The sequence below is a fragment of the Leucoraja erinacea genome, chromosome 22 (genome assembly GCF_028641065.1).
Source record: "Leucoraja erinacea ecotype New England chromosome 22, Leri_hhj_1, whole genome shotgun sequence".
Lineage (NCBI taxonomy): Eukaryota > Metazoa > Chordata > Chondrichthyes > Rajiformes > Rajidae > Leucoraja > Leucoraja erinaceus.
The window spans coordinates 24,828,265-24,843,295 of NC_073398.1; the positions used below are offsets into that span (position 1 = coordinate 24,828,265).

General features: G+C 43.0%; 1 protein-coding gene across 4 annotated transcripts in view; it reads right to left on the reverse strand.

The window, feature by feature from the left end:
- Nucleotides 1-15,031, reverse strand: part of sbf1 (SET binding factor 1) — a 135,903-nt gene that overhangs the window by 28,625 nt on the left and 92,247 nt on the right. For all 4 annotated transcript variants that reach the window (XM_055653210.1, XM_055653209.1, XM_055653208.1 and 1 more), the window contains exons 19-28: nt 14,326-14,585; nt 13,847-14,019; nt 12,889-12,962; nt 11,014-11,209; nt 10,627-10,754; nt 8,609-8,784; nt 7,890-8,026; nt 4,920-5,127; nt 3,472-3,668; nt 1,932-2,069 (exon numbers count right to left, since the gene is read on the reverse strand). In XM_055653210.1, the coding sequence (XP_055509185.1) occupies nt 1,932-2,069; nt 3,472-3,668; nt 4,920-5,127; nt 7,890-8,026; nt 8,609-8,784; nt 10,627-10,754; nt 11,014-11,209; nt 12,889-12,962; nt 13,847-14,019; nt 14,326-14,585 (1,687 nt within the window). The remainder of the gene's footprint in view (nt 1-1,931; nt 2,070-3,471; nt 3,669-4,919; nt 5,128-7,889; nt 8,027-8,608; nt 8,785-10,626; nt 10,755-11,013; nt 11,210-12,888; nt 12,963-13,846; nt 14,020-14,325; nt 14,586-15,031) is intronic.

The following is a 15,031-nucleotide window of genomic DNA, read 5'->3' on the forward strand; positions in this document are numbered from 1 at the left end:
AAGTGTTGAGTGTGAGCCAGTGGCCAGAAAAGCTCAATCTCCCTTTATACGCGTCATTCATGCCAATCAGCATTGAGAGAATCCACATGCAGCATCTCCAAATACGCCAACTGTTACGTAACTGAAGGACTTCATTCAACTTCAATAACACATCCTTACTTTTGCATTCTACATAAACATGGCATTTTAAATAGCGAGGAGGCCAATTTTGGAGTATGTAAAATTAAAAGTACAGGATCAGGAAATTCTTGGCCTTGGACACAGTTGGATTGTTGGGAGGCAGAAGTACATCAACACAAACTGGAGTAATATTAGAGATTATGAAGATTGACCAGAATCAAAGGCATCCCGAGACTAGCCAAACAGTAATGCAAAACGTCACCCATCCATTTCCCTCCATAGATGCTGCCTGACTCACTGGAGTTCCTTCTGCAGTTTGTCTATTGCTTAGCAATTAGCATGTTTTGGCATAACTTGCAGTTATACCATAAGATAACATGGCTCAACGACTACCGCCCGGTGCACTAATGTCCGTGGTAATGAAGTACGTGAGATTGATTATGGCGCATATCAACTCCTACCTTAGCAAGAATCTGACCCCACTACAATTTGTCGACCACCACAATAGATCAATGGGAGATGCCATATCTCTGGCTCTCCACTCTGCACTGGATCACTTGGACAATAAAAACACATACATCAGGCTGTTGTTCATCGACTACGGCTCAGAGTTCAACACCATCATCCCCTCCAAACTTGTTACCAATGTCAGGAAACTGGGTCTCTGTGCATCCCTTTGCAACTGGATTCTCGACGCCCTCAACAACAGAACACAATTGGTACAAATTATCAACAACACTTCCTCCTCCATAACCATCAGCATAGAGGCACCCAAGGCTCTGTGCTCAGTACCTTGTTCTACTCACTGTATATCCATGACTGTGTAGTCAGACATAGTTTCAACTCCATCTTTAAAGGAGCAGATGGCACCATCATTATTGGATGAATTCCAGGTAATGAAGAGTCAGAGTATAGGAGGGATATCAATCGTTGGATTGAATGGTGCCAGACCAATAATCTTGCTCTCAACATCAGTAAAGCCAAGGAGTAGATTGTTGACTTTAGTAGAGGCAGACCGAGGATCCACAAACCTGTCATCATCAACAGGTGGGTTGTGGAGAGTCAACAACTTCAAGTTCCTGGGCGAACATATCTCTGAAGGTCAGTTTGGGCTCAACACTTTGATGCAATCATAAAGCAAGCTTTTCTACACTTCTACTTCCTTCGAAGATTATGGAGATTTGATATGTCGACAAATACTCTCTTGAACCTCAAAAGGTGTTCAGTAGAGAGCATTGTGACTTAGTTGCATCACGGTCTGGTTCAGTAACTCAAATGCCCATGAATGAAGATTATAAAAGTGGTGGACACTGTCTCACAGGTACTGACCACCCCACTAAAGAAAGGATCTATGGGAGATGTTGCCTCAAAAACATAGCCAGCATCATTAAGGACTCAAACCACTCAGGCTATGCTCTCATTTCACTCCTGCCATCTGGAAGAAGATATAGGAGCCTGAAAACTGTGACCTTCAGGGTTAAGGAACAGCTTCTTCCCAACATCCATCAGGCTACTGAAAACTACAAACACCAACTAAACTTCCAACTACCTTGGTTGCATTAGGGATTTCAGGCTTTGTTTTAATTTGCACTATATTGGTGTTTTTTTATTTGTTGAACTTTAAAAAAAAAAGTTATCTATTGAGTACTGTGTTTACAAACCTATTGTGCTGCTGCAAGTAAGAATTGAATTATTCAGTTTCAGTACAAATGACAATGAAGCACTCCTGACTCTTTACTCTCTTCCAGATGCAACCAATCCACATCTTACTCCACTGATAATTTCTTAACAAAAAGGAAAATCTCACAAACCTGAGCTGTGCATGTGAGCAGAAGTGAAGCCACTGAGAGTGTTGCGCCCACCCGTGTCTGCATAGTGTGGCATGGAATTGATCACTGCCTGGAGATACTTCTCTTGCTCTAAACTGGTGGAGTCTGTCTGCGAAGGTCCTGAAATAGAAAAATGTTTCTTAAAAGCACCTTCAAGAAATTTGAACAGCTATAGTTACATAGACTCAAATTGGGGTGAGAACAGATAACATAATCTGATAAAAAAAATTGCAAATAAAACCTGGTCAATAAAAAACACTCAATGAATGGGGAAACACCTGCACAAATTCCATTCCATTGTCTATTTCACTCTAAATATTTAGCACTCACTGCCTGTAGGCTGTTACATGTGTGTACTCGACATTGGAATACCTGTTCCTTTTACTATAACTAATTACAATCTATAATAGTCTCAAACCACTTCCTCAATAGTTCAGTGCAGACACACCCATAATTTCAATGAGTCATTATTGTGCATGCCCGGGTCATAGGTCACTCGCTATAAACATTCTCGGCAGCTGTGGTACTGCATTGTGTGCAGGCCTAATTTTCGTCCGTGGCCAGGCCCGGGTCTCTGGCGCAGTTGAGTTGCTGCTGGGCAGTCCCCGTCCCCGTCCCCATCCCCTCTTGGGTGTGGCGTCCCTGTCAGGGGGTGTCCGGGGTGGCCCCGGACTTGCAGCCAGCGAGAGGGGGAGGCGCTGGCTCCAGCTCGGCTCTACCTGTTCAGCTGGGTTGGCCGGCAGCCCTGGACTGGTGGGGGTCTGGCCTGGAGTGGTGGCAGCCACGGACTTGCAGCCGGTGCGGAGGGGGGGGCTGGTTCTGGTTCTGGCTCTGGCTACCAGGGGCCCATTCCCCGACGGGCCGGGGACCGTCGGCTACGCCTCTCGCTTTGTCAAGTGGCTGTCGGTTAGCCCCCTTGGAGCTGGCGGGGGCTGAACGCCGGTCATCGGCGGGGATGTAAACGGGGGGCTGCGGTGGCTTGGCGGGTCAGGCAACATCTCTGGAGAAGTGTTTCAACCTGAAAAGTCACCCATTCCTTTTCTATGGGGATGCTGCCTGTCCCACTGAGTTGCTGCAGTGCTTTGTGTGCGTCTCCATTGATGGCTGGTGCTCGGCTTTCGCCGGATCAGTCTGCCCCCCCACCCCCCCGTCTCCCACTCACATCTGCCCCCTCTATCTCGCTGTTACACCCTGCTCTCCCGCTATCTGGCACCCACTTTCCTCATTTTTACACATAAATCATGAAAAACGATAAGAATTTATACAGGTTATACAGTCAGCGCTTCGCTCGATTTTTCTTTATAGCGAGTGTCCTTTGACAAATCCCACGATTCCTTGCGTTTTTCGGAATACCAAACTCGCTTATACTTCTTATGGTTAAGTTCCTATGGCACACACATCCCAACTGTAGCAATTGCATAATGCTTGCAACATTCCAGGTTCCACTAACTGTAATTCTGAAAAAGTATCCCACATGGAGTAGCGGCACAGCCCTCCCTCAGTATGACACTGTGGTTAGTACCTGCAGTTGGTGCATTCTGAGATTTGAAGAAGCCAACAACACTCTTTCCATGCAGTCCAGCTGATCGCAGAAGCACTGACTTAGAGCGTGAATTCTTCCAACACACAACAGGGAAGCGGTTCTGTCTATAACACCGTGAAATGCGTTGCATCGTGCTATCTTGTATCGTCTGTGGGATAATCAGGAGGCTGGGATAACTGAAAGGGGAAAATAGTGGGTTAACCAAATTTCATGCTGTCAAGTTCGCAGTACAGTTAAGCTTTTAGACAAAGCAATATCATTAATGATACAGTGCCCACCATGTTTGGGACAAAGACCCATCATTTATTTATTTGCCACTGCACTCCACAATTTGAGATTTGTAATAGAAAAAAATCACATGTGGTTAAAGTACACATTGTCAGAATTTAATAAAGGCCATTTTTATACATTTAACAGGTTAACCAGTGGTTTGCATCTTGTAGTGTAGCCTCTGCATTTCTTTTCATGAAGTCTTCTGTGGACAGTGTTCATTAACAAATCCACACCTGACTCCTGAAGAGTGTTTCTGATCTGTCGAACAGGTGTTTGGGGATTTTGCTTTATCATGGAGAGAATTATTTTGTCATCAGCTGTGGAAGTCTTCCTTGGCGCACCGGTCCCTTTGCGAATAGTAAGCTCAACAGTGCTCTTTTTCTTCTTAATGATATTCCAAACTTGATTTTGGTAAGCCTAAGGTTTGGCTGATGTCTCTAACAGTTTTATTCTTGTTTCTCAGTCTCATAATGGTTTCTTGGACTTTCATTGCCACAACTTTGGTCCTCGTGTTGATAAACAGCAATAAAAGCTTCCAAAGGTGATGGAAAGACTGGAGGAAAGACTAGGTACTGAGAGCTCTTTTATACCTGCATTAAGGAGGCATTTAAACACACCGAGCAATTACAAACACCTGTGAAGCCATGTGTCACAAACATTATGGTGCCTTGAAATGGGGGACTATGCATAAACACAGCTGTAATTTCTACATGGTGGAACCAAAATGTGTGAATGGCTTTTAATAAAATCTGACAATGTGCACTTTAACCATATGTGATTTTTTCTATTACAAATCTCAAATTGTGGAGTACAGAAGCAAATAAATAAATGATGGGTCTGTGTATGGAGGGCACTGTACATGCTCTCTATGCAACAGCAGTCACAGATGCACTTTATCATTCGCCATATTTGGTGCTGGAACAAATTATGTTTTCCCTTCCTTTCAGACATCAAGTAAATTTCAGCAGGTCTTGAATTTTAATATCCTTCTAAATCATTCCATCCAGCAGGTTATTTCCTTCATAGTTTATCACCACAGCAACCTCGATCTCATCCCATCGGAGAAATTCCGTTTGGTCAACTTCTGAATTTGTTTCATAAAATAACATGGCTTGAGTGTTTCTGTACCTAATTGGGATGATTGGCAAACTCACCTCCTGCAGACACCATACATGCGATTTACTGTTGTTATACGGAATGGTTCATTCTTTGACCGCGTCAAACTATTACTGAGCGTGCCCAAGCCGAGGCGCTGATAGTCACGGCAACAAGCTCGCTCTATCATGTGACTCATGGTTGACTTATCTGATGATCTAATTGTGCTGGAAAGCGTCAATGCACTTTGCTCCATCTCATCTGAAACTACAAAAAAAAAAGTCATAAATTGGTAAGAATGGTAGCTGCATACAGATATATATCAAGAGTGCTCCTTAAACAGCATGAACTTTCCTGGGTACTTGAAAAGAGGGGCACTGTCAATATTTCACTGCATTTCACCTGCCGCTGTGCAGAACTATTACTCCTCTGACAAGGCAATGCCAATACAGAATGAGACATCTGAATTTGCTGTACTCCAACAATATGACGTCCCTTCAGTAACATGCCCCTTTTCCTGCAGCTCCTTCAGCAAAACACAAAAGTCGGAGCACATCCTACAATGTCAAGACGCTGCTCTTCCACTTTAAATCATGAGCAAGACTCCACATCCATCCACTTTTCTCACTCATTTCGCTAAACCTCAAACATTTTTTTTGATATGAGCTAATTCTGAAGCTTCTTCTTACGCGTCTTAAAAGGCTAACCCCTTCTCCCAATACCATGTTCTCCAGTTCTTCTGCCAAAACAAAGAGCCTATGTTGTTTTTCTAAGCTCTAGAACAGTTCTACTGGATCTGTCCTCATATTTCTGGCATGATGACTGAATTGGTCTAGAAAATTTACACCTCAATTTATACCTCATAGGTATATCCTCCTTTAGGTGTGAACACAAAAACTGCACAAGACACTCGAGACAGTCACACTAAAGCTCTGTAAAATTGTAAGAAGACTTCCTCACACCAAACCATGAGCAGCAATTATTACAACAATTATTTGCTTTCCCCAGGTTCATCCTCTCACCAACTGTTTGCATTACCCCCTTGTTGATTTTCTGCTTCATGAACTAGGTCCAACAAATGCCATTTCTCACATTTATCAAGTTAAAATCTTCAATTTATATCCTCCGTTCTATTTTTTTCATTTACTTAACACGTTTCTAATGTTTTATGCACATTCAAATGACTCCTGATAAATCACTTTTCAACCCAGCTCTAAATTGGTGACAAACAATAGAGCTCTCCCTTCTTCTGCCCAAGTGATTATTCCAGATCAGAAATAGCTGCAATTAGAAATTGCAACCCCAAGTACTAGCCTACCAACCTAAAAATATCCTTTTATTTCTACCAGCCCAACATAAGGTACAACTCCAATCCTGTGATACATACGTACTTACATTTTGAGTTGTGATTTACAGTGTGCCATTTAACATTCCAGTCTCATCTTCCCTTCTTGTTACTTCCTCAAAAGCTCCCATATTTGTCAAACATAACCAACTTCCATAAAACCATGTTAGAAACATAGAAACATAGAAATTAGGTGCAGGAGTAGGCCATTCGGCCCTTCGAGCCTGCACCGCCATTCAATATGATCATGGCTGATCATCCAACTCAGTATCCCGTACCTGCCTTCTCTCCATACCCCCTGATCCCCTTAGCCACAAGGGCCACATCTAACTCCCTCTTAAATATAGCCAATGAACTGGCCTCAACTACCCTCTGTGGCAGAGAGTTCCAGAGATTCACCACTCTCTGCGTGAAAAAAGTTCTTCTCATCTCGGTTTTAAAGGATTTCCCCTTTATCCTTAAGCTGTGACCCCTTGTCCTGGACTTCCCTAACATCGGGAACAATCTTCCTGCATCTAGCCTGTCCAACCCCTTAAGAATTTTGTAAGTTTCTATAAGATCCCCTCTCAATCTTCTAAATTCTAGAGAGTATAAACCAAGTCTATCCAGTCTTTCTTCATAAGACAGTCCTGACATCCCAGGAATCAGTCTGGTGAACCGTCTCTGCACTCCCTCTATGGCAATAATGTCCTTCCTCCTCAGATTTGGAGACCAAAACTCTACGCAATACTACAGGTGTGGTCTCACCAAGACCCTGTACAACTGCAGTAGAACCTCTCTGCTCCTATACTCAAATCCTTTTGCAATGAAAGCTAACATACCATTCGCTTTCTTTACTGCCTGCTGCACCTGCATGCCTACCTTCAATGACTGGTGTACCATGACACCCAGGTCTCGCTACATCTCCCCCTTTCCCAATCAGCCACCATTTAGATAATAGTCTGCTTTCCTGTTTTTGCCACCAAAATGGATAACCTCACATTTATCCACATTATACTGCATCTGCCAAACATTTGCCCACTCACCCAGCCTATCCAAAGTCACCCTGCAGTCTCCTAGCATCCTCCTCACAGCTAACACTGCCCCCCAGCTTAGTGTCATCCGCAAACTTGGAGATATTGCCTTCAATTCCCTCATCCAGATCATTAATACATATTGTAAATAGCTGGGGTCCCAGTACTGAGCCTTGGGGTACCCCACTAGTCACTGCCTGCCATTGTGAAAAGGACCCGTTTACTCCTACTCTTTGCTTCCTGTTTGCCAGCCAGTTCTCTATCCACATCAATACTGAACCCCCAATGCCTTGTGCTTTAAGTTTGTATACTAATTTCTTATGTGGGACCTTGTCGAAAGCCTTCTGGAAGTCCAGATACACCACATCCACTGGTTCTCCCCTATCCACGCTACTAGTTACATCCTGTTGTATCTAAGTGCCCCGATACTAGAACCCGAGTAATATATTTTCATTAATGATGATCAGTTTCCTGGGTTTTGCTAACATAACCGACTTCCAAAGACTTCTGCTGTCCATTCAGACTTGCTGGTGCTGCTCCCTCATATAATGGGGATTGACCACCAGACCTGCGTCATCCCTCACAGTGGGCAAGGACTGGCCACATAACACATACCATTCAGATTCCCAGAGAGACAAATCACTATCCATTCGTGCAAATAAAGCACGTACCAGAAATTTGGTCTAAATTGTCACCATGCGCAGGAATGCCCCGTTGGTCCAGTGTTGGAGGTGTGAACTTTTTCCTGGTGACATACTGCCTCCCAATTGTTTTCTTTGCATTCTTCATGATATTCTTGGACATGGTTCTGTACAGATTGAATCACAGCTCATTTTAATTTCAAAGGAAATAATTTCTGTCATCTATTTATTATGAAATCATCAGTGTACAAAACAGCCAGTGTTGATCTTGCAGATGTATTACACTGAACCATAGGGGTTAAGGCTTTAACCTAACCTGGCTTATCTTTATGCAGCCTTATGGGGGGGGGGGGGGGGGGGGGGGGGGGGGGGGGGGGGAATCAGTTTCATCAACAAAAACCGAGGAGTACAAGAGCCAGAGAGCTAAACAGACTTTATATCCCCTAAACATTTTATCCATTTTTCTGTCCAAATTTATAGAGTGATGTATAGTTCGGAGGGATATGGAACAAGCGCAGGTAGGTGGGACTAGTGTAGCTGGGACATGTTGGCCAGGGTGGGCAAAGGGCCCGTTTCCACACTATCACTCTATGACTATGATTAAGGATTATGGACAATATGGATTGAGGTCAAAATGGAATCATAAGCTGATGCTATTCTCTGGGTCAGAGTTGTAATAAAGTATAACTGAACCAAGACCCCGTAGCACAACACAAGTGCATGCTTTCCCACACACCTCTCCAACTCACCTCAGTGATGGATTCTTCTCCTTCTGCTTTGGCTCCATTACCTGCTTAACCGACTGACCAACAGTGAAGGCAAAGCTGCTGTGCACGTACTGCGGATATCTCAGTTTGTGGATGTGTTTCCGAAATAGTTCCACCATCTCAGATCCCACCTCTTCATCAAAAGCTATTTTCATCAACTGTTGGAAGTGGTAAATAACTGCATTATAAGTTATTTTTTCTAGCATGGCGCACCCTCTGCTAAAGTTCTTACATTCAAAATCCATAATCCAATTTGATTTCTAGTAATGGGAAGGAGACAGCTGAATTACTCCCCGTCTGTATACAAAATATCTTCCTTTTTTTGCAGCTCACTGTAGCATGTAGGGACAAATCACCAGGCAATTTGCTCACTCAGCCCGACCAACCCTCCCCAAAATTCTATTGATACTATTGACACAAGCAAATCCTGATTTTTTTTAAATTATATATTTGCAGGGGTACATTAAAATATTAAAATTCAACATAGCAGCAGATAAGACAAAATTGTATTAAAAGGAACTAATTGGCAAAAGAGAGAATATATTTGTAAATGATGGTAGATTATTTGAACTATACAGAGTGCAGAAAAAGGACAAAGTCATCAAATCAGTAAAAGACAAATAAAGGATTTATCCACAATGTAACAAATTGCACCCAACCACGAGGGGCAAACATGCATTAATATCTAATTAACCAATACAACTGTGGGTTCAGTAATATCATTCCTAATGATCCAATGCCATTCCTTGTCTACACAAGCTTGTGATACTAACTGCCCATGTTAAACTCCAGATGGTCCAATTCATGATGAATAAAAACATTTCTACTCATGCACCCCTCTCAGGCTATCCAGAAGGAGTTTGTACAAAATTAAGTATTCTAGAAGTATAATCACTGTTGTAATATACATCATAACACAATCAATTTACACACACCTTTGTAGTAAGAAACAAGTCGTCTGTTAGTCTTTTTGATCAAAATATTCAATAAAATTGGAAAAATAATAAATAATGAACCATCTTCCTCAAAAATATTCCCATGGGATCTTTCACCGTCACGAGAAAGCAGTCATAGGTGACCATCTTCTCTGAACCGCCTGCATCTCCAGCAATCTGGCATTCCATAAACGCTGCACTGGAGTATCAACTTAAGAGTTTTCATTCAAGACCCCAGAGAGCATGCAAGAGGTGAATATGCTAACATAACAACTGAGCCACAAAGACCAGTTCTGTAAGGATGTTTAAGAAAGAACTGCAGATGCTGGAAAAATCGAAGGTAGACAAAAATGCTGGAGAAACTCAGCGGGTGAGGCAGCATCTATGGAGCGAAAGAATAGGCAACGTTTCGGGTCGAGACCCTTCTTCAGACTGGTAGGGTGGAAGGTGAGGACAAGGGGGACTCTGTCCTTGTTATGAGTGGGGGGGATGGGGAGTGAGAGCAGAGCTACGAGATGTAGAGACCTTGGTGAGAGCCTCATCTATTGTCGAAGAGGGGAACCCCCGTTCCCTAAAGAATGAGGATATCTTCGATGCCCTGGTTTGGAACACCTCATCCGGGTGCAGATGTGGCATAGATGGAGGAATTGGGAGTAGGGGAGAGAGTCCTTACAGCAAGCAGGGTGGGAAGAAGTGTAGTCCAGATAGCCATGGGAGTCAGTGGGTTTGTAGTAGATGTCGGTCAGTAGTCTGTTACCTGCGATGGAGATGGCGAGGTCTAGAAACGGTAGGGAGATGTCGGAAATGGTCCAGGTGAATTTGAGTGCCGGATGGAAGGCAGTGGTGAAATGGATAAAGTCAGTGAGTTCTGCATGGGTGCAGGAGTTCGAACCAATGAAGTTGTCAATGTAGCGGAGGTAGAGTTCAGGGATAGGGCCACGATACACCTCAAAGTACCCTACAAAGAGGCAGGCATAGCTGGGGCCAATGAGCGTGCCCATAGTTCTGTAAGTTTCGGAAATGAGTGATCAATGCATATTGCCCAACGCTCTCTGTAAATCATACCTGAAAAGTGGAGGAACGCAATTGGAGCCTATCCTGAGGTTCTTGCTCTGCACGTAAATGCGGACTAATCTTCTTGTCTTTCGTGAACGAGGCAACAGGGAACGAGCGAATCACAGTCTGCTCCCCCGCTAAAAATACCAGAAAAAACTATTATCAAAAATTGATGCATTTCCAACTTTAATTGATAAATGTAGAAGTTCCAGGAATTAACCCAGGGGAAACGCGATCCCCTTATGTTCTGAATTTCATTAATTGAATTGTAACGCAAAATATTTGAAATCCATTACTTCACATGTAAAGTGACATAATTAATTTCCCGATTAGTTCCTACTCTGCAACATTCACACTGATCGTGAGTGTTGGCCATGTCTCCAACGTTAGTCTTACCCAGGGTTTCTGTGGGAACCCCTTTGAAGATGATGCGGTAGGTGGTTAGGAAAATGGCACCCTCTGCTGGAAGGATGCTTGGACCTCCCACTGAACCTCCCATTGATTCTTCCCGTCCATCAGGCTCCAGAAATACTCGCAGTCCTTCCATTACCAGGTCCTCACCAATTAGTAGACTGGGGCGCAGAAGTTTAGGCTAAAAACAAACAAGATGGAGGGAGACAAAATGAATCATTAATAATGAAAAAAAAAATCAATTTCAATCTCCATTCTACATTCTCATTTCCACCCTGTTACTCAACTCGAATAATTCAAGCGTTATTTTTTTCAGAGATTTAACTGCAAGTTGATTTTGGCTTTAACTTTACTGACTGAAAATTACGCAAGCAGAAACAAAATTTGTAACAGGGAACATTAATGAGTCAGACATAATTCTCGATATGCATTATTTTCCCCATGTTAATTGGAGGATGGAGGTTTGATCACTAGTTCAGCATGGGGGCTCTCAGAAAGAGTTGCTTCACAGTAGAAGTCTTTGGCTCTAAATCTCAAACAGATCTTTGTCTGTTCCTTACATTGCTGTGCTCCTGTAAAAGTTTGCAGAGGACTAACTTTGCCGTGCTTTTTAAAACTCGAGCCTCACTGAGCAGCAGACTGTTACTGGCCCTTTCTCATTCCAAGAATGCTATAAAACAAGTTATCAGCATTTACTCCAGCTAACGAAAATAGATCATTTACAGCCCTAATTTTCAAGCCAACATGCATACTATTATAAAATCATACTCATAATCGTAATTTATTGGCCAAGTATGTTTTGCAACATACGAGGAATTTGCCATACAGTCATACCAAAAAAAGCAACAAGACACACAACTACATAAAAATTTGACATAAACATCCACCACAGCGGCTCCTCCAAATTCCCCAGTGAGAAGGCAATAAAGTCTTATCTTCTTTCCTCCTTTTCTCCCGCGGTTGGGGGAGTCAAACCATTCGCAACGGAGCGATTGAAGCTCCCGCAGCCGGCGATCGATGCTCCCGGGTAGGGGCGATCGAAGGTCCCGTGATCGGGGTGGTTGAAGCTTCTGCGGCTAGGTGCTCCCGAAGCCGGTCGCTAACCAGGGACCACGAGCTCCACGATGTTAAAGTCCGCAGGCTCCCGCGTTCGGTTGGAGCTCCCGAGGTCGATCCCTGACAGGGACCGCCAGCTCCACGAAGGTAAGTCCATAGGCTCCTGCGGTTGGAGCTGCCCAAGGTCGATCCCTAGCAAGAGGACGCCAGCTCCACGATGTTAGGCCGCAGTGCCGATGGAGATACGACACGGAAAAGGTCGGATCTCTGTCAAGGAAAGCGATTTAAAAAGTTTCCCCCACCCCCACCACTTCCCACATAATACAAAATTAAAGATAAACTAAAACATACATTTTACAACAAACTAAAAACACAAAGAAGGAAAAAGACGAGACAGACCGTTGGAGAGGCAGCCATTGTTCGGCGCCACCTCAAAGAGATTGTTCTCAATTCCTTTTCGGATTAGTATTGAAACTATAGCTAAACAATTCACAACTTCTTTATTTTATTGTGGCAGGAGCACAAGACCCAGCTCAGCATAGATTAGTGATTTTAAACCCCTTATAATTACAATTCACAATACATTGGTTTATGCAAGTCTAAGATTATTGTTTTAATTTTACTGAACCTAGCTTCCAGCAAAAGGAGTCATTTGAAGAAATATAGTCAATTTCTACTTAATTCTGCTCTACATGACACAACTGAAATCCCCGGTTCCAAATTGTGCGAGAAAATAGAACTGGAAATGGCTGGTAGAGCCGAATGGAGACCAGGCAGCTTACCATAAACTTACAAAATACTCACCTTCTGAATGGGAGGCAGGCGCTTGCTTTCTCGATGAACAGCATCCAATGTTTCAATATGCATCTGTACAATGTCTGCAGAATGAAAAACATAAATTGGAACATAAAATCAAAAATGAAGAGCAATTACCTTGTACGTCAGATGATGGAATGAGATGGGCGGATAGAATATCATTTCATGAGTTGAATGCGTCTGGGAGGGGACATGGATACCCTACTTAGAACAGTCAGAATAAAAATAATTGCATGTAAGGATAAGACTGAAACATATGTCTCGTATTTGCGACAAAACTAGAGCCCATGGTAATATTTAAGAATAGGACTGCATATTGGCTACAGCAGTAGAGTTGGTGCCTTACAGCACCAGAGACCCTGGTTCGATCCCAACTATGGAGTTGGTACGTTCTCCCTGTGACTGTGTGGGTTTTCTCCGAGTGCTCCGGTTGTCTCCCACGCTCCAAAGATGTACAGGTTTGTAGGTTAATTGGCTTTGGTAAAGATTGTAAATTGTCCCTAGTGTGTAGGATAATTCTAATGTGTGGTGGTCGCTGGTCAGAGTGGATTTGGTAGGTCGAAGGGCCCGTTTCCATGTTGTATCTCTGAACTAAACTAAATAGCCTTCACTGATTCTTCCATGAATACCCCTTTACTCTGAGCCACCAATCTCAACCATTGGTACAGGTTAAATACAGAGTTAAGTCCACTCTACACGGTGGCTTCCGGACAAACATAGCATGGTTTTATTCGGACTAAAATCCTCTTATCTTCCATTAGTTAGTTCTGAATAAGGACAGTCTGATTGCTAACAAGAGACACAATGCATCTCTGGAGAAAAAGGATAGGTGACATTTCCGATTACTGGACAGGACAACTTATTTTTAGGCTACGTGCAAGGTTTCAGTATCTGTTATCTGAGCACTACTCACAGATTACACTCCATACAGGAAACTACAGCTTACCTGGTAAATTGGCATGAAGTGCTTTCAGATGGTCACTACTGACACCACTCTCCGTGCATACTTTATCCACAAATCTGTTGATGAATCGAACGACTGAATTTGCCACATCAGAAGTCTCCGCGTCCTCAAATCCACTTTCAGTATCATAACTCTCAGCTACACTGCCGGCAATACTGTAGATAAAGAAATAATCAGTACAGAACACCAAATGTCACTGCACGAATACAATCCAAAATTACAGAGAGAAAACAGGATTGTCTGACCGAGTACTACTTAAATTTGAATCAGTGCCCTTTATGGAGTTTAGTATATTTCAATTCTCTCAATACAACAAAATAATTCACTGTCTGAATTTGCTACTTACTCAAACAGAGGTTCACTGTGTCAGTCTGACTACTAGCTCAGGTTGCTGTTTCACAATCAATGAGTTCCCATTTGAATAACAAACGAGCAATAATAAAAAGTGAGGTAGTCCTGACCTGTTTGTTACAAAACTGTTGCTGACACTCTCCATGTCTCCAATGGCTGTGGAACGAAGAAGGCGATTCTTGCTGGTGTCAAGTGGCAGGAGCAGGTAGGTGAGGCGATTACCATAGTGAATGGCCTGACTATATACTGTGCTCTCCTCTTTATCAATCAGTTCTTGTTGCTTCTCTTTGCTGTAGGTTGGCCACAGACGCAATTGCTCTGCTGCCACCCCGAGTGCTGATTTCTGCTCCCGCTCACCATTGACAGAACCCTTCAAAACAACAAAATAGCATAATGTTCACTAGTAGCCATCTGAGCATCTTTCATCACGAGTACCTCATAGTTATAACAGATTTTATTTTTGTGTTTATATCATTCTTCTTGTGCCAGGGGTTTCAATGTCTTTGAGTAATTATTAGCATAGAGTGGGTTTCACTGTCTGTAATTAAATGTGTTCACAAATTAGGGTTCATGACATCCCTGTATATATCAGTTCAGACTGGTGTTTCACCATCATGCGGTCTGGGGTTTCACTGTCAGTTGCTTAACAATACAATAGCATGGGGTTTCATTGTCACTTGTGATTGACTTCTCTCCATCAGATTGCTGTGATGAATAATGTGAACAATATTTGGCTACGAATCATTCAAGCTGAAATTTTATGAAAATGGTCAGGGGACAGAATCAAGTCTGCCAAAATCTCAGTTACAATGCTTT